The sequence below is a fragment of the Phanerochaete carnosa genome, assembly GCF_000300595.1.
Source record: "Phanerochaete carnosa HHB-10118-sp unplaced genomic scaffold PHACAscaffold_1, whole genome shotgun sequence".
In the NCBI taxonomy this organism is placed as follows: Eukaryota; Fungi; Basidiomycota; class Agaricomycetes; order Polyporales; family Phanerochaetaceae; genus Phanerochaete; species Phanerochaete carnosa.
The window spans coordinates 2,484,874-2,506,432 of record NW_006767628.1 but is presented as its reverse complement, the minus strand read 5'-3'; the positions used below and the strand labels follow the sequence as shown (position 1 = coordinate 2,506,432).

The window sequence follows — 21,559 nt, the reverse complement described above, 5'->3', positions numbered from 1 at the left end:
TCTGGGCATGCGGCCGAAGAGAAATGAGCGGAGCCCATTCGCCCGTAAGATTAGCCCTGGCTGGTCATATGAGCCGCCCGAGAGAGTGATTAAGCGCTCGCGGTGCCGAGCTGCCGCTTGGGACGGTCTTCTGCGCCTTCCTTGTTTGTTCTCTTGTATAAATCCCTCGCTTCGAACAGATTGCTTGCTCGCTCTCACGGGGCTCAGCTTTCCCTTCCCTTCCCCCAACGCTCCTTACCGGCAAAAGTTCAACGTTCGACAGTCGCACAATGAAGCTTCCCGTCCTCGCAGCCGCCGCCGCCGCCGCCCTCCCTACCATCGCTGCCCACAAACCCAATCTCCCCCGCCAGGGCCCTGCCTCTTCAGGCTCAGCAGCTACCTCTAGCACGTTTTCCGTTCCCGGATACGCCCCAGGCGTTAGCGTCGCGAGCAGCTTCAGCACCTTGCCCACAGTATCATGGTCTCTCCCCTCCGTCAACCCGACCGCGATCCCACTGTCAGACATCGTGCCTGGGACTATCACGACTCAGTCGACGCTAGGTGCAACCACGACTTTCCCCGCCGGCAGCACGCCAACGGGCATCCCTAATGCCCCACCCATGCCCAACTGTACGTGTCCCATTCATCTAATTCCTTCGCGCGCTGCCTGACGCTTCTTTGCAGGGCAGACGTTATCCCCCGCTAATTACCCAGCGTTGGATAAAACCCCTCCGACTGATTCGCCCCAGGTTCAGCAATGGATTCAAGATGTCCAGAACTCTGGTATTGCGATCCCTGACTTCCAGCCCACTCAGCCCGGTGGCTGCCCCGCCAACCTCGAGCTCGCTTCTAACGAGACTTTGTGCTGGTGGACATGTACTGGTTGCACCGCTAGCACTGACATCACGACCTGCCCCACCAAGCTCACTTGGGGTGTCACTCATGATGATGGTCCCTCTCCGTACACACCCAACCTCTTGCAGTACTACAACCAGAACGACCTTACGGGGACGTTTTTCTGCATCGGCTCTCGTGTCATCTCTTATCCTGCTATCCTCCAGGAAGAATACATGGCCGGTAACCAGATTTGCGCCCATACTTGGTCCCATCCATACATGACCACTCTTACCAATGAGGAGATAATCGCGGAGCTCGGCTGGTCGATAAAGGTCATCAAGGATGTCCTTGGTGTGACTCCTCTTTGCTGGCGCCCCCCTTACGGTGACGTCGATAACCGTGTACGCGCTATCGCCACGGCCATGGGCTTGGAGACCATCATCTGGACACGCGTCAGCCCTACGGTGACTTTCGACACTGGCGGTAACGTACCGAGAAGTCCTTGCCCCGTGTCCTTATTCTAACCCCGCTTAATTACCGCCCTGCAGACTTCAACATCCCTGGTGACACGATTTCTCCCTCGCAGGTGCTCCTGAACTGGGAAAATATCATGGGCAACGCGACCATCATCAACACGGGCTTCATTGTGCTTGAGCATGATCTTTTCGCGCAGACTGTCGACATGGCAGTAGGCTATATTCTTCCCGCTGCACTCGCGTTCCAGCCCAAGCTTACCCTGAAGCCCGTCATCGAATGCCTAGGCTTCACCTTGGCGGATGGCTACCTTGAGACAAACGACAACACGACGCACCCGTTGCCCACCAGTTCCTGTAAGTGCACGCCATATTGTTTTGTCTCGAAATTAGCTCGATCGCTCATTCCGTAATCTACAGTCTCCAACGCACCTTCAGCGACCGGCGCGGCTGGCTCTGCACAAGCTTCTGCTAGCGGCAACGCTAGCGGCGGCACCACGAATCCAACAGGTGGCGCGGCGTCTGTCGCCACCAACAACGCGTTGTTGGCGGCCGGCACGGCTGCCGCCGCGATTCTCGCTGCCCTCGGCACATTGTTGTAATCTCGCCACGTCTTCATTAATGCACGCGCACGAGCTGCACGTCATCCGCACGGTAGTGGCATTTATGTCATGCCATGCCTCGACCCTTTCCGACTAGAACTTACTCCTCTTCATCTGGACCCTATGCTATCCGTCTCTCGGTTTTTGGCACTGCCTTCTGCTTCGTCGAATTATTAGTCCCTGCAACGTCATCTCCAAGATTCCTCCTAGGACTGTTACCCTTGTCGTCACACTTATTACATGGACCCCTTTTAGTACGCCACCGTGAGATGGTATATACCGTCCAATGTACCTATTTCCTTCACTCGTTCCTTGGACAACTTTCCGCCGTGCGGCCCGAGGACGTGTAGCGTAGCGTAGTGAGCCAGCAGAGAAACGTCATAGTATCTGAGATTGACAAACTCGTTGGGCGACGTCACACACAGTGACTCGCAGTCCTGACGGTGGTGGCGTCACCGGCGGGGCTAACTAAAGGCTTGTGCACCTCGGGAGATTCGGGCAAGTGAATGCGTTAAATTGGGTCGATATGTCCAGTTTTTACTTTGAATAAGGTACACACCAAAAGATGTCATGGGTATAACAAATCGGTATGGAGGAGCCAGACGAATACGGTACTAAGTATGAAGTGACTAGGTAAAGAGTGCGTCCATGGAGGTTAGGATGGTGCTAGTGCGACCAGTTCACGTTCATGCGCAAAAGAAAGACGATATGTGAAATAGTCCTATGAGTGTAGTCCACTTAGGCGAGGACAAGCAGCCCGCCGAGCACGCTGAACAGCGCGGACACGAACGCGCCGACCATCGCGTGCTCGCTAAACACGCCGAGGGCGCCGTTGTTGTTATTACCGCTGCCCGAGCTGCCACTGGAGCTGCCCGACGTCGAGCTCGAGGAGCTGCTGCCAGCTGTCGTGGCCGGCGCGGAGGGCGTGAAGGTCGCAGGGACGGCTGCGAGACAGGACGACGCAGCCGAGGAAGCGGCGGCGCTGTTCGTCGGCTCACCCGAAACAACCGTCGCATTGCCGGCAAAGTCGCAAGACGATGCCTGGAGGTTCGTGGCCAGATAGAATTGGTTGAATGTGTACGATAGCTTTGTGGCTGTGCGAAGACAAGATGTGTCAGCGAACGAATGCTTGATATGCGACTTGGGGGGGTGGGAAGCGAGCCGTAGCCATCATGCGCAGGTACACGGGTTTGAGATAACGAGATATGACGTACAGGGGTCACAGAACGAGACGGGACCGTAGGTGCCAGTGGTGCCGTTCGCAGAAATAGCGTCGCAATTTCCGCCAGCCTGGCCAAGAAGGCCACATGCCTCGTCCAGGAGCGGTCCGACGGTAGTAGAGGTATTAGACGTCGGCGGAGAGAACTTGCATGCAAAAGTACTGTCTAGGCAGCTGCACGCGGCATCATCCGGTGTCGGTGGAAGGCTAGCGCTGGCCAGCCAGGTGGAGTTTTGGGTCGGGCAAGCAGGGAAGTTGGCCGTGCTAGATGCGCTTGGGCTGTTCGGCGGGCTGGCCTGGGCGTATTGCGCCTGGAGGAGATTAAAATCGTTCGAGACGGTGACCGTGGTACCATCTGAAGAGATATTGACCATGCCGAACTGACCGGCTGCGCTCGCGGCGGGGAAATAACTAAATGCGATACCACCGGACCACTCTCCAGTCATAGGCTGGCTAAAAAGCGCGGCGACCTCGGTCCAAAGGCGAGGCGGAGACGAGACACAGCCAAATTCACTGAAGTAGGCGGCAACGTTATAGTTGGAGAAGAGAGCATTCTTGTCTGCGTAAACACTTGGCGTAGCGTTACCGCACCACTCGCTAAAGAAAGTCAGCCAGGTTCGATGGACCGAGAAATGAACACTGACTAGTTGTTCAAGCCGTATAAGTCGATAGCAGTCGAGCCAGAATTGCTTCCGCTGGGATCGCAGCTCAGGAAATTGGCCAGAGGAGCAACAAAGTCGTCATCCCCATCGATGGCAGCGTAGCCAACAAGAGCAGACGAGTTCTTCGATGCACTAGGAAATACGCTCAGGATTAGCTGCATCCTCCGTACCTAGAGCACATAGAGACGTACAGGTATGCCTTTATATCACGCGCAGCAGCCTTGATGAACGTTGCGGCATCTGTCTCATTCGATGCTGTGACAACCTCGTTACCAACGTTGTAGGCCAGGACGTTATCGTACTTCGAGAAAGTGTTAATTGTCTCGATGTATTGGTCCTGCAAGTTTGTCGACCACGCGGGGGAATCACGGTCGATGGAACCATTCAAAGGCAACGATAGGTCGATACTATGAAGTCTTAGCATTTCGATAGACCAGATGTCGGAGTGCTGCTTACATAGTGTAAATTCCTGCGCCGCTCAATGCACTCATGCAGGAATCATGATTGAGCGATGAATTGACGCTGTACACCCGAACGACATTGACACCGAGCTTTTGAAGGAAAGGCAGATCCCGAGAACAGCCTGAGTCGTCCGCAAGAGGGTCAACAAAGGTGCTGGGTTCTTCAAAGGGGTTGTCGGCACTTGTGGTCACAGACCCTAAGAGAGGTAGCACTAAGCAACAGTATGAGAACGTCCCAGGTATGGTTGCCCACCTTGAGGCTGGTAGGCGACACCTTTGATGTAAAACCTAGTACCGCTTGTGTCGTAAAGGAACCTGCCTTGTCTGGATATATTTGAGAGAGCGACGACATCTATGGTAAGCGCAGCCGCCGCGGTCAGCAGCGCTGCAAGTCGGGAGGCTCCTCGCATAGCTGGGGTGAGGGGATGAAGGAGAGTGGGAGGTGAGACTCAAAACTGCGCACCTGGGAACAAGGCACCACGGCGACGTGACCCCGGATTTTATAGAAAGCAACCGAGCTCACGATTCCAGAGACGCCCGTTTGATTCCCCAGCATGCTATCAACACCGACAATACACACGACGGCCGCAAAGGAGCGCTTTGAATACACAGACACTTACGTGATACATATGCACCTGTCAGTTGGCCCAACTTCCTTGAAAGCTGTCCACCTCGCGACGGCTCCCTCGGAAAGAATCCACATCATAAAAATCTCGTAAAGTCCGCTCTATGTTACAGGTGGGCTCATTACTGATGAACCGCTCATAGGCCTTCATCTGACAGCAAGGCGCATGCAAGGGGCTCTTTTAATAACTCTGGCGTTGATGACCAGCATCAGAACAAAATCTAACCACGGTAGGTACAACAGCTGTAGAACCAGATTAGCGAAAGCCAGAGTAGACTGGATGGCGATTCATACCTGATCATGTATGGTAGAACGGAAACAACCAGGCATGCCCAGGCGGCCCAGGCAAGAAGCAGACCATCCCCGAGAGAAACAGTGATACCTAGAGGCGTGGGAGGAGTTGTGTGTATCATGACGGTGTTAATTCCCTGGGCCTTCTTAATAATTACGGTCCAAATCACTGAACCAATGAGGAGAAACAGGCTGCCAAAGATTGCGAATACGGTTGATGCCAGGAAGCCCAGGGCGTGTCTGAATAGCCCGCTGAAAATCACATAAGTATGTTGTGAGTAGACAAAGTATGACGGCGCTTACACGAGGAACGCCAAACCGCTCGCGACAGAACCGAGAAGCAACAAGTAGTAGGCTGCCCTGGAGAACTCGCCGAGATATTGAGAATTGCTGAAAGTGGTGGGGGGAAGCTCGGATATAAGAGCGTCGGTAATTATGGTGTACTGCTCGGGCATGTCGCTGATGACGGCCTCATAGGGTTGTAGCTTGTCGGCGGTAACACGAGGGGAACATGTGCCATGAGAGCTGTTGACGTAGGCACAGTAGCGGTATAAACCAAACTCGTAGAAGTTTCGTAAACCCAAGTGCTGGGAAAGGGGAGTGGAGGCATTATCAGTGTACAGGCCTTGCACAGGGTCAGGTGCCGTAGCAGCAGCTAGGCCAGCACTACATACGAATTCAGTGCCCCAAAGCGTCGCAGACGGCCAAGAATCCGTCACTTACCCGTAGCCGGTCATGTTAACTTTCATCTATACCGCCCATCGTGTCATTAGCATCCCGCGCTACTCGCTGCAACTGCAAAGCAACTACCATTGCAATGTTCCTAGGAACGCTGGAGGTACTGATCTGCCCAACCTAAGCATGGACGATAAGATAAGTAGCCCTGAACCATGGAACGAAGAAATAACCTTACGTGCATGAAGATGAGCAGAATCAGTGCTACCAGACTTCGAACTGCAGTCAGCGGCAGTACGCAGGACAAGCGAGGATTGCGAGAACGCACGAGAGGAAGGACGCTGAACCGATGCATAATTCTCCGCGCATATTAAGGTGTGTATGCAGAGGGTATCCAGGTATTACGAGTGAAGAAGCGGCAGCAGAGTCAAGCCAGCTTTATTCTCTTTGCACCACCGCTTGCAAATTGAAAAGTTCGTGCAAGGTTCAGGACAAACCTCACGGCGGAGGGACCTCAGCCATGCTTCGTCCTCGAGGCAAACAAGCGCTTCCACGCGCTTGAGCTTCCACGCGCGAGGGCTTCACGTGATTATCTTCGCACGGTGTCGCCTGCGGGGGAGACGCTCACATAGTCGGGGTGCTTTGAGCGGCAGCAGTCCTCAACTCGGGGCAATTCAGGCTTGTCTGCTTCCCTTGCCCCGCTCCGTAACTCTACTCAGGCCATCATGCCACCCGAAGCATCAGGCAAAGCCGTTCTACAAGGCGTCGAGGGCCCTCCTGACTATGATCAGCCAGCCACAGTCCCGTCAAGGACATCTTCGGAGACGCATACCTCGTCGACCGAGTCCAAGAGCGGGATTGTGAAGCGTGCTATGGAGAGGACAGCGGACAAACTGCACAGAAGCAAGTCCTCCGTGACTGGGGCCTCGCTGTCGCAGAGCCAGCCATTATTGCCGGCAGGCAGCCATAAACGGCATTTCAGCCGTGGCAAGAAGGGCAAGGAGAGACTGTCAGCAGACGGTGACGGTGCGTCTCGCAGTGAACTCCTGCTTCACGCACAGAGCTCAGTACATCGTGCTAGATGAGACTGTTACAGCTCAGTCGCAGCGGCTCAGCCCTGTCTCGCACCCGTCAGGCTCTCGACGGCAGGGTAGGCAGTCAAGTGCACAGCAAGCGGACGACGAGTCGCCGTTTATAACGCCCCATTCTCCGCCTTTTGGACCTACTAGATCCCTTCTGAGTATATTCAGAGGCGATGGATCGGTAATTACTCGTCTCTGCCCAAATAATTACTAAATTACTGATAACAATGGTAGATGCGCGCAGGTACCCAGACCCTAATACAGGCCTTGCAAGCATTACCCTGGAGTGAAGACCATGAAATGGACGAAGACACCCACCATGATGTTACCCCGACAGAACCAGACAGTGACGAGGATGATAATCTCGGTACGTAGTCGTACTGGCGAGTGCTGCGCGCTACTACTAACGTTCCATGACAAACGCTAGTAAGAAAGATGGCCTCATCTATCCATACCATATACCGCCCACTTGCCCGCTCACGGCGAGAGAGGGTGCCCGCTACACGTAGTAAATCCGGGAAGCTGTCCTCAGTCTCTGACGCGGAAGATGAGCCAGCGCCCGAAGAGCCCGTAGTGTTAGAGGAAGAGCTTGAAGACGATTTTGAACAAACGGTAGACCGATTCACTCCGGGCCCGGAGCAGGGCATGGATAGCCCGAGGATGCCACTGTCTCCTCTGCCAGAGCTCGACTTCTTGGAGTCGAACACAAAGTCGCACCCCTCTCGGTCTGGTAGTATGGCAACTGTGAAGCTGCAGAGACGAGCCCGTTTGGCTGAGAAATTACGGGAAGTGTTCGATGTGCCTGGAATTCAGGAGGTCATTGCAGGTCAGGCTAGAGATGTCTGCTATGATGACAGAGCTGACGAGGTGCTGTCGCAGAGATGCCGTGTTGGCTACTTAGATCCATCTGTGAGTTTTGTGTCTGTGATAGGTATCTGCTATCGTCATATCGACATTGTGTACAGTGCTGCAAGGCTATATGTATCTCACAGATTCATGTCTGTGCTTCTTCGCGCATATGCCATCACGAGAAGTACGCGATGCGTTCTCGCTTATGTCCACCTTCTCATCTTCCCTTAGGATCAGGTCTTGAAATCTGGCTGGCTGAGCAAACGAGCTACGCGTACCAAGCGCTGGATTAAGCATTGGTTCATTCTCAAGAATGACGTATTGTCATGGTACCAATCGTCCTCTGTGAGCATTACTGCCGCAACGGGTGCTCATACGTTGCGCTGACAGCTTATAGGATCCTTACTTCCCGCATGGTGTCGCGGACCTTCGCTACGCGATCACGTGTGAACCTACAGGAGAGCGTGACATCCGCATCAGGACGAATCAAAGGACAATCAAGCTGTCGGCTGATTCAGTTCCAAGTCGTGATGAATGGGTTAAGGCTATACGGAAGGTGATGTTCAAGGCCCAGAATTCGGGCGATAGCGTGAAGGTAAATCCTTGCCATTCAAACATCATTACCGTTTCGCAATGACACTTGTGGTGCTATAGATTGCTATCCCATACTCCGCCATTGTGGATGTAGAGAAGTCATCTGCCATGGACTTCAGCGAGACGATTGAAGTCAAAGCTGTCGACAAGAACGAAGCTTACTCCATTGACTCATACTTCTTTGCATACTTTCACGACCTCCCAGCGGCCCTTGAGCAGATTCGTGATGCTGTAAGAGCTTACCGCAGCGCTCCTGGCGGCTCATCATCGCCTCCAGTGATTGATACTACTGTATCCCGGGTGCCCCAGGCAGCACATCAATTGTCTCAGAGCCCAGCTACACTACCTCCTGTGCCTCAAGTACCAAAGTCGCCTTCGCATTTTTCCTTCCGATTCACGTCTCTTCTTCGACCACTACAAGACTCGTTGCCCTTAATGCGCGGATATAGTGCCCCCGGATACGTCTCCCGGTCTCCAGAGAACGAGGAGTATACCCATGTCTCCCGCAAAAGCGGCTCCTGTTTTGTACCCATCACCACACCTCCGGCGCCGATTCAACCCCCGTCTTTGTCTGGCCCACGGTCACCGGGTCTGACACCGACTTCGCCTAATTTTGGACATGCCCATACATACCCACCATCAACGTCAGCATCCTTTACTTCTGCGCCCGCATCCTCGCTAACGTCGAAGGAGAGCAGCACCTGGGCGGTGGGCGTGCCTACATGGCTAAAGACCGGCTCGAAGAAACTGCTATCGTCGGCTTCGTTTGCAACTAGCTTAGGCGGCCTCAGACTAACCGTGGAGCACTCTGCTTCTGCGCCGCCCGCGACAGGTCCCGGAGTTTCGGAGATACTTTCCACCCAGAGTCACCTCTCAGAGAGCAGTAGCGGGGACTTCGGATACTTCAGTATTCTTGAAACACCAGAAACTGCGATGGACGAGGAGACCATAGAGAAGTTCCGCACAGCCTTCGCGTTTGATGAGAAAGAGAAGCTGCTAGGATGTAAGGACCTACTCTTCATATGCCTGATATGTTCTGATGGCTTTCTAGGTTTTCAGGGTTATATCTTTCGTCTCTTACCTGTATACGGGCGGCTTTATATCTCAAGCAGCTACTTTGCCTTCCGCTCGTCTGGCCCCTTGACATCGCGGACCACCATGATCCTACCCATCCGTGATATTCTCTCGACTCAGCCAACGAAAGCTTTCCGATTTGGCCATCATGGTCTGGTGGTCATTGTCCGGGGCCACGAGGAATTGTTCTTCGAGTTCTCCGACGAGCTGCGACGAGCCGCATTCGTACGCTTACTGGAGAAGCAGATAGAGGAAGTACGACATCACGCTGGGTCGGGCGACGCGACGCAACCTACCACCGGTGAACTTGATGCTCTTATCCTGGAAGAGTTTGGCCCTCGTACATCTGTCCTCACTGATGCTGAGCCGGTTACCGAGCCAGATGGCATGGACAGCTCGCTACCTGCTGTGATGTTCACATCCACGTCGTCGACATTCTTGACGTTCAAGCCCAACAAGTCGCTGCACTTCACATTCCTGACAATAGGATCTCGCGGAGATGTGCAACCATATATTGCGCTCGCGAAAGGCTTGATGGCCGACGGGCATCGAGCTCGAATAGCTACCCACGGAGAGTTCAAGGAGTGGGTCGAGTCGGTGAGTCTGACTTCTGCTCCCTCATATACGGCGCTTAAGCAGTTTCCAGCATGGCATCGAGTTCGGCTACGTGGGCGGTGATCCGGCAGAGCTTATGAGAATATGTGTGGAGAACGGGACATTTACTGTCGCCTTCTTGAGGGAAGGCATGCAGAAATTCCGCGGTTGGATCGATGACTTGCTCAAGACGTCCTGGGAAGCATGTCAAGGCACTGATGTCCTCGTGGAAAGTCCAAGTGCCATGGGTGGCATACACATAGCGGAAGCTCTGCGGATACCGTACTTCAGAGCGTTCACAATGCCTTGGAGCCGTACAAGGTACATATTTTCAGCTGCGTTTTGCGTGCATCTTGCTCATTCAACATGATAGGGCATATCCACACGCTTTTGCCGTCCCCGAACATAGGATGGGAGGCAACTACAATTATATGACCTACGTGCTATTCGATCAGGTATTCTGGCGTGGTACTGCTGGCCAGGTTAACCGCTGGCGCCGCCACACACTGGGTCTTCCAAGTACGAGTCTCGACAAGATGGAGCCTCATAAGGTTCCGTTTTTGTACAACTTCAGTCCTGTTGTTGTACCCCAGCCGCTGGACTGGCCAGAATGGATCCGCATCTCTGGTAGGTCGCCTCCTTGCCTCTCTCGTTATCATCGCTTATACCGGGATAGGCTACTGGTTCTTGGACGACGCTAGTGTGAGCTCGCAAAAGTGGATTCCGCCACCTGATTTGGTCGAGTTCATCGCCAATGCGCACAAAGAGAACAAGAAGGTCGTTTATATCGGCTTTGGCAGCATCGTAGTATCGGACCCTAAAGCAATGACGCGCTGTGTCATCGATGCCATCGTGCAGAGTGGTGTTTACGCGATTCTCTCCAAGGGCTGGTCTGATCGCCTTGTCAAGAACGTTGCAGATGCAGGCGAGCCACCAGAGCCATTGCCGAAACAGATCTATCCTATCTCATCGATCCCACATGACTGGCTCTTCAAGCGTGTCGACGCGGCGTGTCATCATGGTGGCGCTGGTACTACCGGCGCGAGTCTGAGAGGTTAGTACATCTTTTACGAAGCTGCCATCGTTGTCTTAACGACCCCCCAATAGCTGGTATTCCGACTATCATCAAGCCATTCTTCGGCGATCAGTACTTCTGGGCTGATCGTGTCGAGGCTCTTGGTGTCGGGTCTGCGGTCCGCAAGCTTACCGTGCAAAGTCTTACCGACGCACTCATCACTGCGACCACTGATCAGAAGCAAGTTCAACGAGCGAAGGAGATCGGGGAACAGATTCGCGCGGTATGTGCCGCAGAGGTGTATACGAAGTGACGGCATCTGATTCGACTTGTATGTTAGGAAAACGGTGTTGCCACTGCGATCGAGGCTATCTACCGCGATCTCGAATACGCTCGCTCGCTGATTAAGGGTCTTCCCCATGAAGACGAAACAGACCTCTCCACTCTCCGTGGACGCCCAACACACTCTCGATCAAACTCCTCACCTGGCCACAAGTCGACCCACAGCTCTGCTAGCTCCGCTCACGGTGGCACTATCAGTGACTGGAGCGTTATTTCTGATCAAGAGGACTGATCACCTCACGCAACCAAGGTTTCACCCCCGCTCGCCATTCTTTGATTCCTGAACACCTCTCACACTTTTCCACCATAACGGACGCTGACTTACTGTGTCTTATTTATCCATAATGCCCTTCATATCTACCTTTACCTGATCATCGTCGCTTTCTGTACAACACCGTGTAACTATTCATAATACATAGATCACATCGCCGCATTTTCTCTGCCGTAGTGTTCGTCGAAGATCCGCTTGCTGAACTGCCCGAAGTTCTCGGTGTTCGACAGCTGCTGGTTAACATTTGGCTGCATGAAGAGCGCAAACGTCTCGCGCGAAATACGTGACGCGTGCGCTGTGTCGCCTCCGCCACCGACACGTACGCAGTGCGGTGTTGCCCGCAGGCGGCCTGCGGTGGCGAGCTCGAGGGCCTCGCCCGTCTGGAAGGCGAGGCAGTCGGCTGGTATTGAGACTTTGGTGAGGTCGCCGCCACGGGTGCGGATGTAGAGACCCGAAGTAGGAGAGGGCGACTGAACAACTTTGGGATCCTCCGACGGGTTCTTCGGTGCCTCAAGGTACATTGCCTACAACCATGTCAGTTGGTCAACCGAAGCGTTGCATTGACAGCGCACTCACAGAGCAGAGACCGGTCAACAAGGAATGGTCGAGATGGAAACCGCACCAACTGTCGATGGGCTCATCCTCCTCTGGAAGAGGGGCGTTGGGGGAGGGTGGAAAATAGTGAAGGAGTCGCGCCTTGGCTGTCTGGGAGTTGCGAATGAGGTCAATCAGCGAGAGGGAGGAATCCGTTAAATATGAGGAAGCTGTCCCGGAGACGAGTTGAGCATGAGGCAGCGAGGAAGAACCAGATGGAAGTCAGGTCGTACCAAATGGCTGGCAAGCAGCTGCGAGGTCACAGCCTATGTCGAAGACCAATCTGCCCGCACATCAACACAGAATGCAAAATGTTAAGAGAGCTCTCCAGACTGCACCTTCCTAGGGACTTAAATGATGTCTCGAAATTTTGTACTGCCTCCACATCCTTGGGCCCTAGGGTAGCGCATATTCAATACCTCGCATCATTCACGAGCCATCTACTCACATATGTTCTTTCCATAGTACTCCGGGTAGGCATCTCGTAGCTCCTTAGAGATATCAGGCTCGTCCATGACAGGGTTTGCATAGTATGAACCCTTCAGAACATCTACAACCATGTATGATAGGCAATAAGACATTACGTGAGCACTACCGGAGATCACATACCTGGTTTGCCGTTCATGATTTCCTGATAGCAGATATGCAGTACAGATGGATTCGCGGAACGTCAAATGCGTACCTTGCCATGAGACCAACCGAAGCTGATGCTCGCGGTGTGAGTTGTGAATGTGAAGCATACCACAGGAGTAACATACCTATATCGGCTCTTTGGATCTGCATAACGTTCACGAGTAGGCTCATTGAGGCTAGCGAAAGCATAGGCGAGTTTAAGCAGCCGCTCTCGTGCACCGAAGTAGTGCTCGGGAAGGTCACGGACAACGATAATTCCCAACGAATCGGGCTGATGACCAAAAGCCTTCTCTGTAATAAAACACGGTTATGTTCTCGAGCGAACGCAATAACGATCAAACGCGCACCAATTGAAGGCGCGAGCGACAACGGCTCAGACTGCAAGGCTTCGTATGAGATAGACACGGCACCCTCAGACGTGTACTCGACAGGCCGCTGCCGGACGGCTCTAGTACCTGATGCTACTGTCGCCAGTGACCTGCGCAAGACAGAGCCAACTGTCATGCTGGCTGATTCGCGGGGTAAGTGCAGGCGGAAGACACACCCCACAGCCCGCTAATTTATATCACTGCGGCACAGTAGGGCGCTTATAATTGAGCGCTCCGCCAGACCGATTCCCACGCTCCCGACGCAAGAGCGGTACTCGTCTACATCGACACTCAGGGCTTTTCGTCGACGTCAGCACCAGCGATCACGCGAGGCGCACTTCGTCTTGGCTTATCGCTTCTCAGGCTTGGACATGCACCGCCTGATCCCTAGCTTCGCATGAAGTTTCACACGTAAAATCGCACAAGTCGGCTGATTCTCCTGTCACAAAGATGGATGAGCTACTGCACCACTGCATCCGCGAACTCGCGTTCGAGGGTGACCTCGGTACGTTTTCTCTTCTTATACGTTCGCGTCTTGGGCGGCTAGCGTTGGTCATCGAGAACGAGGCGGGTTCGAATCCGCCCTTGGTCCCTTTCCACCACCACGGCAGAAAGGCTGTTTTTCGCAGATTCTCTAACATCATCCGTAGGATGCGACGCTTCACGGCTTCGTGGATTTATCTCGGAGTTCTACAGACAAAAATCCTCTACGCAAAATGTGGACGATGATTACTGTGCATTCGTCTGGTCTGTCGTAGCGCAGCAACCAGAGGTGCGCGTGGGCATTGTTCCTGAGGGCGCTTCCGAAGTGTATATTGCGCCTCAGTCAAGCAAGAAGGCCAAAGGAAAAGCAAAAGACGGCGAAGGAGGTGGATCGGCGACCCAGGAAACGTTTCTCCATCTCATACCAGATGCCGCCGAGAAGTCTTTGGATGAACTCATGGCAGAACACGGTAACGCACTGAGGATTGCTGTCGATCCGGATAAGTCGTTCATTGCCCTCACCGGCTCGCATATCCGAGTATGTTCATTCTCGCCGAGATTCAATTTCGTGCTAACCCTATTGCAGCCTTCTAAGCTCACACCCATGGTCTACTCTTGCCTGCAGCTCGTTGCTCGCGGTAGAGAGAATGGTATGAGCGTTGTTGACCTCAGTAGGAAGACCGGCTACGATGCGAAGACTTCTCACTATCTGGTAGAGAAACTTCTTGGATTGGACCTCGTGTATGCGCATATATTCACCCAGCTCCATGTGTGACTAACAGCTGGAACAGCGTAAAGCTAAAGAAAGCGGGTGTAGGAAGCAACCTTTGCGTCCACAAATACTTTTTCGAGAAGAGTGAGACTTGGCAGAATATTCGAGCCGTGGAACAGGCGGCGAAAGAAGCGGCCGACGAAAAAGAACAGCCGGGTGATGAAGATGACGACGTCTCCGAGCAAGGGTCGATTCAGTTCGACCCAATTGGTGTCAAGCATCTGTCACGTCTCGATATTTTGAAGGGCAGACTGGAAAAGCTTCTCAAGAACAGTCCACACAATTTGTATCAACTGCAAAATCTCGTTGTTGCGATAGTCTGTATTTGCGCACATCATCTTCCTCCGTCATACTGACGCCCATTTCCCAGGGCTTTTCCAACCCCACGAAGTCGGAACGTCGGTTCTTCCAAACCCGCCTGCGCGAGCTTGAGACCGAGGGTTTCCTCGAGATCGTACAAGCTCGAGGTCCAAAACGTCTTACCAAATGCGTCCGACTTATAGACAGGGAGGAGAGTGACGAGACCTCTAAGACTGCTGGAGAACCTATTGAGCCAGAAGGCGTGCACAAGAAAGGCAGGTGCTAACTAGTTATGGTAGATGAGTACAGTGACTAATGTTACCCCATTTCAGTGATGAAGACGACCGTGACCTTCCAGAGGCAGATACTTGATATCATTGACGGCGCTGGCAACGAGGGTGCTACTTTGAACGTAAGTGTGCCGCCCTCCTGACGTCACCGAAAACCTAAACATCGCATAGAGCGTAGTAGAGGCTCTCTGCAATTTCGATAAGCGCGTCATGGACTTCCAGCTTAATCGCTTGAACGATCTGCACCCTCCACCGCACCTTCGTGATCTAGGACTCTCGCAGTTGGCCGAGAACTATGGTCGCGAGCGTCGGTACAAGTACTTCACTCTTGTTCACTATGTCAAGGTTGCTGCCAAGGAGAAGCTTCAGGTACCCTTTCCCGAGGATTATCTCTCCCAAGCGGGAGGGTACTGCGTGGTAGACGAGCACATGTTCTATGAAGACATGCAAGAGCTTCACAGCTACATCGACTCCCTCAAAACTGCGGAAGAAAAGCCTAAAAAGAAGCTTGGCAGACCAAGGAAACATCCTCTCCCTGAAGGCGCCGAGAACTCGCAGTTCGAATGGCAGAAAAAACGCAAGCGCGATCAGACAGAGGCTGACGACATATCGTCTGCACCACCCAAGAAGCGCGGTCGACCTCGCAAGCATCCACTACCAGAAGGCTTAGAGGCCGGTAGTTCAATCTGTGTACTTCCTACTTCCAAGAGGCGCGGTCGATCCGGCAAGAAACTCCTCCCTGAAGAGGAAATATCCTCCGCTCCGGTTCCTGAGAAGCGCGGTAGGCCACCGAAGCATCCTCGACCAGAAGACGACTCAGCTTCAGCGCCTGCACCTAAAAGGCGTGGTCGCCCACCCAAGCATGCTCATCCGGAAGATACTGCTGAAGCCCCGAATGTAGACGCAAACGACCCTACTGCTGGCGAGAGCGGGCAGAAGGACCGGACAGCACTTACTGTTCCTGCTCAGTCTGGTTCGGGCCCCGTTGCCTCTGGAGAGCAAGACCAGTCTGCCGAGAATCTTCGGCCAGTACCCGAGGGGACCGTCGCACTTTTGGGCAATGCTCAAAAGGCAACGACATCCGACGCTAGTCCAGCGCAACCCGAGTCTGCCAGCGTCCCCGACAATGCGAGGAAGAAGGGACGCCCACGCAAACATCCTTTGCCTAGAGAAGCGTCTGCCGGTCCCTCGACGGCTGTCGCCGATGCACCCAGAGTTGTCACTGAGTGCGCAGATCAGGCCATACCTTCTGCTCCGCCTACTCCGAAGAAGCGTGGTAGACCGCCGAAGATACGCTTTGCGGGGGAGGCTTCCACTGGCTCTGAAAGGCGTGATCGCCTTCCGAAGAATCTACCCTCGAAGGCTGTCTCTCCACCCGCCGAAATGGAACAGGCAGAGACCGTTGAATGGCCAGAGCAGCCGCCCGTGGTCGCTCCAGAAGAGCCTCCCCAGACTGTGTCCGAAACTGATGCTCGACAGCCCGACGCACCGCTTACTACCATGGAGAGGGCACAGGACCTCTCTTCCGCAGCTGCTCGTATAGCTGCTGCAATGAACATCGATGCGGCCGCTATACATGGGACCGAGGAGCTCTCTGTCAATCATCTGGGGACAAGCCTAACGCCGCCCAACAACAGCGTCATCGACCCCGCCCTCCTGGAAATGGATCGCTCGGCCGCGCTGGGTCCCCAGGTAAATATCGCTTGTACATGCCATTCGATACCAAAGTATATGCTGACTGTTATAGATCATCACCGTAGACACTAGCGTGTCCGCGCAGCCACCAGCTACCTTGAAGAGGACGCTTCCCGACTCGGCAGATCGACCCTCAACCAAGCGACAGAGGCACACGGGTCCTCTGACTAACATCTCGCGCGGCCGCCGGCAGAAGGAGATCCTACAAGCATTGGAGGGTTTAGGTGGAATCGTCAACACGAGCGTGAAGGAGTTCTACTCAGCTCATGCAGCGGTCGTCGAAAGTCTCGCTAACGCGGGCGAAGCTACTAGCACGGCGGTGGGCTCTCATCTGGACAAGAAGACGTTGAACGCCGTGCTCTTGGAGCTCGAATCTCAAGAGAAGATCAAGATGATAACAACGTCGATTACTCCACCAACCGGTGGGCCACGCCAAATCAAAATCGCCTACCTAGCCAACACACCTGATGAGAAGCTGAATGAGTTCTTGGCAAGTCTTAGCCGTACCCAGCGGCAGCCGACTACCTATCAGCCGACTGTGAAGATCTTGGACGAGCCTGTCGACTTCGGTGGCAACAAGACAAAGAAGGCATCCCAGTTGGGTGCATCCATTATCCTGCTTAACGAAGGAGACAGTGGGCATGACAACGAGCGGGTTAAGCAGCTTCTCCAAGCTGATGAAGAAGCCATTCGGGCGTCTCTTCTAACAGAACCTAATACAACCGCCCAGAAATACGGTCTCATCTTCGGAAAGATTGCAAGGGCTAGAGAGCTCTATCTGCACCTTGTGCGGGTGATTGAGGAATGCAAGTCTTCAAGCGTTATCTCGACAGAGCCTCGCATCATGCATGTCGCGTACGTTTTTCAAGACATTCCCGTCTCCGTATACACTTCGATAGTCGCCATCCGCATTTACAACGAAGAACTGCTACACGTTCTCTCAACTCCGGCAGACCGTCAGACAGCGATCAAGGATTTGCCGAAGTCAATGGTGGAGGCATGCGAAATCGACAAGTGGAAAACCAGGTCAAGTATGATGGACACGCTGCATATCCTTCAAGGCCTCAGGCTGATGATTGCCCTCAACCCTACCGACGCGGAAGAGCCGGCGGTCAAGTGCCTGCCCAATGGCGAGCACCCCACTGCGTTTGGGCCTGCACCCGATGAGAAACACACGGCTACTTTATCCGCACCCCAATACTGGAAGCTCAACGATTCTGTGCCTTTGCACTTGTGGGCATTGAGTAATAAAGAAAAGCCGTATCTATGGAAGAGGGCCTCGACGAAGACGTTTGCCGAAGGCGAGCAGTTCTGGAAAGATCTGCACCGATCGTGCTTGGACGAAGCGTTTTCCAAGAGTACTCTCGATGACTTGGCAGCCGCTGGCTCGTTGTCTGAGAAGGCCTCAGGAGATTTCCCTGACGAGGTCGCGAAGTTACTCTGTCGTTCCGGACAATGGTCAACCACGTACAACTTCTCCTGGTACCAAAGGCAATACCTCCGCAAACAAATCGACATCATTCCCGCATCCACGCCTCTGCAAGACGAGGATGGCGGAGAGGCACGCCTATCCAAGCTCGCCATGCTCGTCAGCGCACCAAAGGAACAAGTCGCCCAGTTTTACGAGCGCGAACGCCACAGTCTACTCGAATATGTAGAGAACATGCGCAAGCGGAAGGAGGGCACCGGAAAGCGGAAGGAGGGCGCCGGAAAGCGGAAGGAGGCACAGACGGAGGCACAGAAGGTGGCCCAGAAGGCGGTGCTCGCACAAAAGGCGGCCGAGGCCCGCGCAGAGCTCGAGAAAGCATGGGAAGACATGCTGGCACGCGTGCACTCAGAGCCACTCAAAGGCACATTCGCGTCACGCATGAAGCCCGTACGCACAAAGTTCCTGCAAAGCTCGGGCAGAGATGTCGAGAAATGGGAGCAAGAGATCGCGAAGACCATCCAGGAGGCGAAGGTATCTGCGAAGAAGCCGGTGGCCAATCGACGTCCATTGGCATCGACTTCCTCGAGGACCATGCTTACTCCACCGCCACTCGCGATCGCTCCTAACGAGAAACCGGTTGAAGAACTCATCTCGTCCCAGGGTCCGCCTTTGGACCATGTGCAGGTAAAGGGCAAGAAGGACAAAGATAAGAAGGAAAAGGGAAAGAGTAAAGATTGTGAGCCTCGAATCTTCCGAACCACTATTTTGACCGTTGAATGCGCCACAGCTGAGACAGACATGTTCGGCCGACGCCGCCAGCGCTTTCAGTGGAACAAGGACCTCGACGAGCTCGGGCGCGACGCCTCCGCAATCATCAGGGCGCGCTGTCGAAATGGTAAGCGGCTCGACTGGGCTGCACTGTGCCAGGTCTTCCCTGCCATCCCGCGGAACTCCGTTCGTCAGCGCATTGGCCACCTCAGGGAACAGCCCGGCGCAGAAACATATTTCAAGCGCCTTGAGGATAGGTGGTACGAGCTATGGATGCGGCACCTGGGCACGCCGGAGCTCCCGGACGAAGATCCTGGTAGCCCGTCGAACTTTGACCTTGTAGCGCATATCAAATTCTTGAGGAGTCATATCGACAAGAATGCCCTGTAAGTCCGGCCAACTCAGCCAGCCAGCGTGTGCTGATCGTCATTCACCAGTCGCGTTGGGTTTGTAGAGACCGAGAAACCCCTTGCTGCTGTACTCCCTGCGTCTCTCGATATTTTTTCCACGAAGTGGGAGGTTGTAGAGAAACCCACTACTTCAGCTTCCTGGGATTTCATGTGGAGTGGAGTTGCCGAAGAAGGTCGCGAAAAACAGCTGATGCAGCAATCTTTCGTCCTTGGAGGGAACGAACTGCCCCAGTCAGACGAGTACCCATCCGAGAATATGTTCGTTGCGGATACTGCGTTGAAGGTAGGCAGCCATCTTAAGCCTTCAGGCGCTGTTTCGATTTGTTGACCCGCATCTTAGATGACTCTGGGCACTCCGAACGATACCTACGACGCTCAGAAAGCATCTCATCTCCTGAGCCTGGCTGGAGACGAAGCCGTTGGAGCTGTTGTAGAAGATCTGCTTGAACATGGTGTACTGTCCAAACTCGTTAGAGACCCGACCAAACACAAGCCCGGCAGGACGTTGAAAATTTCAGACGGGTATGTATTGTTCGTTTCAATGTGTTCATTTACATGACCGTATGACTCTTGTTCAGAAATCTAGGCGCTTTGAACGGACAGTTGGCGCCTGAATTGTACCAGGACGCAACAACTCTAGAAGAGATGCTGTCGCAGCAGGACCCAGAGGTGCTATGGCGAGATTGGCCCTTGGTGGCAGGCGACGGCGACGTCGCGGCACTAATCGAATTGGCCTCAAACAACAAGGTGTGTTTCGTCCATATAGTAAAGCAAATAATTTACTATTGTCTCCCCAGCTCGAGTTTAGCGTGGACATATCTCGTGCTCAGTCGGCACGGCCGACCATAGACTGGAACAGCAAGAAAGCCAGTGAGTATTCGACACTGCAATCGGCATCAAGCGCACTGAGCGATATTCTTAGGCGACGACGACATTGAGACCGCCATTAGCGTCCGCATCAAAGAGCCCATCGGAGCAGCGCGAGTCTCTCCACCAGAAGAGGACGCCATCACACACGAAACCGAAGCTACTCCACCTTCAATGCACTCGGAAAGCGAAGGCCATGGAACAACAGCCGACGGAGAGCGCGCTTGCTGTGCGATATGGTCCACTGGTCTCGCCAACTGCGTCGCATGCCTCTCAGTCGTTACGCAGACTCTTCTCGATGGTTCGGGTCTTCAGGATGCTCAACGCTTGAGGTCGTTGTTGGATGTCCTAGAAATCGCTGGGTCAGAGGGCTTAACAAAGGATAACCTGGAGGTACGATATCGTACCTTCCCTTGGTGAACATCAAAGTTAACGGAGAATGTTAGAAACTCATGGACCAAGATGACAGGACGATGCTATCCGCTCATATTGGTCGCCTGACTGGCTCTGTAGTACCGCTAGCCTTTTGGTCTGGGTATAGAGAGGTGGTTCTGGTTTCTTCTCGGTATTGGAACGCATGGTCAGTCGTCACCAGTGAAGAGGAGACTAAATGCGCGCGGGTGCTTCCTAGGCGATGGCTGGACATCTCCGGTCATGTCATTTCAGAGGTCTGGAACGCTGCGCGAAAGGCCATCATGGCCATCGTCATCTTCCATCCTGGGATTTCTCAGGTAAATTAATCTCCTCGCACGCTCTATTAACCATATTTAATATCCTCCTGCAGGCTGAAATTCGCTGGAGATTGCGGTCGGTGTACGACCGACAAGAAGTCAATGACACCCTGCAGCAACTGATGGAAGAAGGGTTTACCAGAAGAGATGCTCGCACGTCTAGTATATTGGCAGATGAAGGGATGCCCTCGAATATGGAAGAGAAGTCGATTTTCTGGTCGACAAGCGGCCAGAAGATCTGGTATCAAGTGTAGTCCCAGGGACAATGAACGGCACCTGGCAAGCTTAAATCATGTACCATAGTAACGATTGCAATCTTGGTGGAGCTATTTTTTCTCCCCTTTTTCTTTCCCTTCTCCTCCAGTGTCTGCCGTACTTCAAGCGGCTGCAGCCTGATTTTATTTTGCCCCCGGACAGGCTTTGTGGCGTTTGTGGTCGGGAATCTCGATCAGCTGCACTGGCCGATCGCCAATTGGCTCGTGATGTCATCAATCCCATCAGCACCCCCGAAATCGCTGGAGCCGGGAATAGACTGATAAGATTAGTTGTGCATGACAACCGCCAGGGCTCACTT

The 21,559-nt window shown here is 53.7% G+C and overlaps 7 protein-coding genes across 7 annotated transcripts; 4 read left to right on the top strand and 3 right to left on the bottom strand.

The window, feature by feature from the left end:
• The first annotated feature begins 219 nt into the window (after positions 1–219).
• PHACADRAFT_246984 (carbohydrate esterase family 4 protein) lies at positions 220–2,287 on the top strand. Its single transcript, XM_007390203.1, has 4 exons — positions 220–609; positions 664–1,299; positions 1,365–1,646; positions 1,710–2,287. Exons 1-4 carry the CDS (start codon positions 270–272, stop codon positions 1,889–1,891), a joined length of 1,440 nt encoding a protein of 479 aa, XP_007390265.1. The 5' UTR covers positions 220–269; the 3' UTR covers positions 1,892–2,287.
• A 98-nt stretch (positions 2,288–2,385) lies between these two features.
• Positions 2,386–4,687, bottom strand: PHACADRAFT_246982 (glycoside hydrolase family 72 protein). The gene is made up of 6 exons (XM_007390202.1): positions 4,487–4,687; positions 4,229–4,430; positions 3,964–4,179; positions 3,755–3,904; positions 3,106–3,707; positions 2,386–2,985 (listed from the first exon to the last, which is right to left on the bottom strand). The coding sequence occupies exons 1-6, from the start codon at positions 4,641–4,643 to the stop codon at positions 2,630–2,632; spliced, it is 1,683 nt and encodes a 560-aa protein (XP_007390264.1). The 5' UTR covers positions 4,644–4,687; the 3' UTR covers positions 2,386–2,629.
• Positions 4,688–4,930: 243 nt separating this feature from the next.
• PHACADRAFT_246980 (uncharacterized protein) lies at positions 4,931–6,307 on the bottom strand. The gene is made up of 7 exons (XM_007390201.1): positions 6,153–6,307; positions 6,063–6,096; positions 5,960–6,004; positions 5,873–5,898; positions 5,453–5,815; positions 5,153–5,401; positions 4,931–5,101 (listed from the first exon to the last, which is right to left on the bottom strand). Exons 1-7 carry the CDS (start codon positions 6,191–6,193, stop codon positions 5,080–5,082), a joined length of 780 nt encoding a protein of 259 aa, XP_007390263.1. The 5' UTR covers positions 6,194–6,307; the 3' UTR covers positions 4,931–5,079.
• Positions 6,308–6,475: 168 nt separating this feature from the next.
• On the top strand, positions 6,476–7,105 carry PHACADRAFT_246979 (uncharacterized protein; the record flags this gene model as incomplete). The annotated part of the gene is made up of 1 exon (XM_007390200.1): positions 6,476–7,105. A coding segment is annotated over exon 1 (356 nt), but the record flags the coding sequence as incomplete, so codon positions are not given.
• Positions 7,106–7,321: 216 nt separating this feature from the next.
• On the top strand, positions 7,322–12,184 carry PHACADRAFT_168142 (glycosyltransferase family 1 protein). Its single transcript, XM_007390199.1, has 12 exons — positions 7,322–7,732; positions 7,786–7,815; positions 7,872–7,939; positions 7,987–8,100; positions 8,153–8,350; positions 8,410–9,352; positions 9,401–10,020; positions 10,070–10,338; positions 10,391–10,644; positions 10,694–11,071; positions 11,125–11,315; positions 11,373–12,184. Exons 1-12 carry the CDS (start codon positions 7,342–7,344, stop codon positions 11,604–11,606), a joined length of 3,690 nt encoding a protein of 1,229 aa, XP_007390261.1. The 5' UTR covers positions 7,322–7,341; the 3' UTR covers positions 11,607–12,184.
• Positions 12,185–12,207: 23 nt separating this feature from the next.
• Positions 12,208–13,406, bottom strand: PHACADRAFT_133615 (uncharacterized protein). Its single transcript, XM_007390198.1, has 7 exons — positions 13,220–13,406; positions 12,998–13,163; positions 12,922–12,943; positions 12,849–12,870; positions 12,688–12,789; positions 12,578–12,635; positions 12,208–12,522 (listed from the first exon to the last, which is right to left on the bottom strand). The coding sequence occupies exons 1-7, from the start codon at positions 13,374–13,376 to the stop codon at positions 12,462–12,464; spliced, it is 588 nt and encodes a 195-aa protein (XP_007390260.1). The 5' UTR covers positions 13,377–13,406; the 3' UTR covers positions 12,208–12,461.
• A 110-nt stretch (positions 13,407–13,516) lies between these two features.
• PHACADRAFT_179990 (uncharacterized protein) lies at positions 13,517–21,344 on the top strand. Its single transcript, XM_007390197.1, has 15 exons — positions 13,517–13,745; positions 13,891–14,261; positions 14,310–14,464; positions 14,515–14,812; positions 14,866–15,070; positions 15,128–15,207; positions 15,257–16,777; positions 16,833–19,363; positions 19,415–19,670; positions 19,728–19,909; positions 19,966–20,134; positions 20,185–20,257; positions 20,310–20,647; positions 20,701–20,985; positions 21,039–21,344. The coding sequence occupies exons 1-15, from the start codon at positions 13,691–13,693 to the stop codon at positions 21,237–21,239; spliced, it is 6,720 nt and encodes a 2,239-aa protein (XP_007390259.1). The 5' UTR covers positions 13,517–13,690; the 3' UTR covers positions 21,240–21,344.
• Positions 21,345–21,559: the final 215 nt, after the last annotated feature.

Coding starts and splice junctions, on each gene's coding strand:
- PHACADRAFT_246984 (XM_007390203.1), top strand. CDS start 270: ATGAAGCTTCCCGTCCTCGCAGCCGCCGCCGCCGCCGCCCTCCCTACC. Junction 1,300..1,364: donor GGTGACTTTCGACACTGGCG/GTAACGTACCGA, acceptor ACCGCCCTGCAG/ACTTCAACATCCCTGGTGAC. Junction 1,647..1,709: donor CCCGTTGCCCACCAGTTCCT/GTAAGTGCACGC, acceptor CGTAATCTACAG/TCTCCAACGCACCTTCAGCG.
- PHACADRAFT_246982 (XM_007390202.1), bottom strand. CDS start 4,643: ATGCGAGGAGCCTCCCGACTTGCAGCGCTGCTGACCGCGGCGGCTGCG. Junction 4,180..4,228: donor GGCGCAGGAATTTACACTAT/GTAAGCAGCACT, acceptor AAGACTTCATAG/TATCGACCTATCGTTGCCTT. Junction 3,905..3,963: donor CGTGATATAAAGGCATACCT/GTACGTCTCTAT, acceptor CGTATTTCCTAG/TGCATCGAAGAACTCGTCTG.
- PHACADRAFT_246980 (XM_007390201.1), bottom strand. CDS start 6,193: ATGCGCGGAGAATTATGCATCGGTTCAGCGTCCTTCCTCTC. Junction 6,097..6,152: donor GGTTCAGCGTCCTTCCTCTC/GTGCGTTCTCGC, acceptor TGCAGTTCGAAG/TCTGGTAGCACTGATTCTGC. Junction 5,402..5,452: donor AGCGGTTTGGCGTTCCTCGT/GTAAGCGCCGTC, acceptor TGTGATTTTCAG/CGGGCTATTCAGACACGCCC.
- PHACADRAFT_168142 (XM_007390199.1), top strand. CDS start 7,342: ATGGCCTCATCTATCCATACCATATACCGCCCACTTGCCCGCTCACGG. Junction 7,733..7,785: donor AATTCAGGAGGTCATTGCAG/GTCAGGCTAGAG, acceptor GTGCTGTCGCAG/AGATGCCGTGTTGGCTACTT. Junction 8,351..8,409: donor ATTCGGGCGATAGCGTGAAG/GTAAATCCTTGC, acceptor GTGGTGCTATAG/ATTGCTATCCCATACTCCGC.
- PHACADRAFT_133615 (XM_007390198.1), bottom strand. CDS start 13,376: ATGACAGTTGGCTCTGTCTTGCGCAGGTCACTGGCGACAGTAGCATCA. Junction 12,636..12,687: donor GTACTATGGAAAGAACATAT/GTGAGTAGATGG, acceptor GCGCTACCCTAG/GGCCCAAGGATGTGGAGGCA. Junction 12,523..12,577: donor TCATTTAAGTCCCTAGGAAG/GTGCAGTCTGGA, acceptor ATGTGCGGGCAG/ATTGGTCTTCGACATAGGCT.
- PHACADRAFT_179990 (XM_007390197.1), top strand. CDS start 13,691: ATGGATGAGCTACTGCACCACTGCATCCGCGAACTCGCGTTCGAGGGT. Junction 14,262..14,309: donor TCACCGGCTCGCATATCCGA/GTATGTTCATTC, acceptor ACCCTATTGCAG/CCTTCTAAGCTCACACCCAT. Junction 16,778..16,832: donor CGGCCGCGCTGGGTCCCCAG/GTAAATATCGCT, acceptor TGACTGTTATAG/ATCATCACCGTAGACACTAG.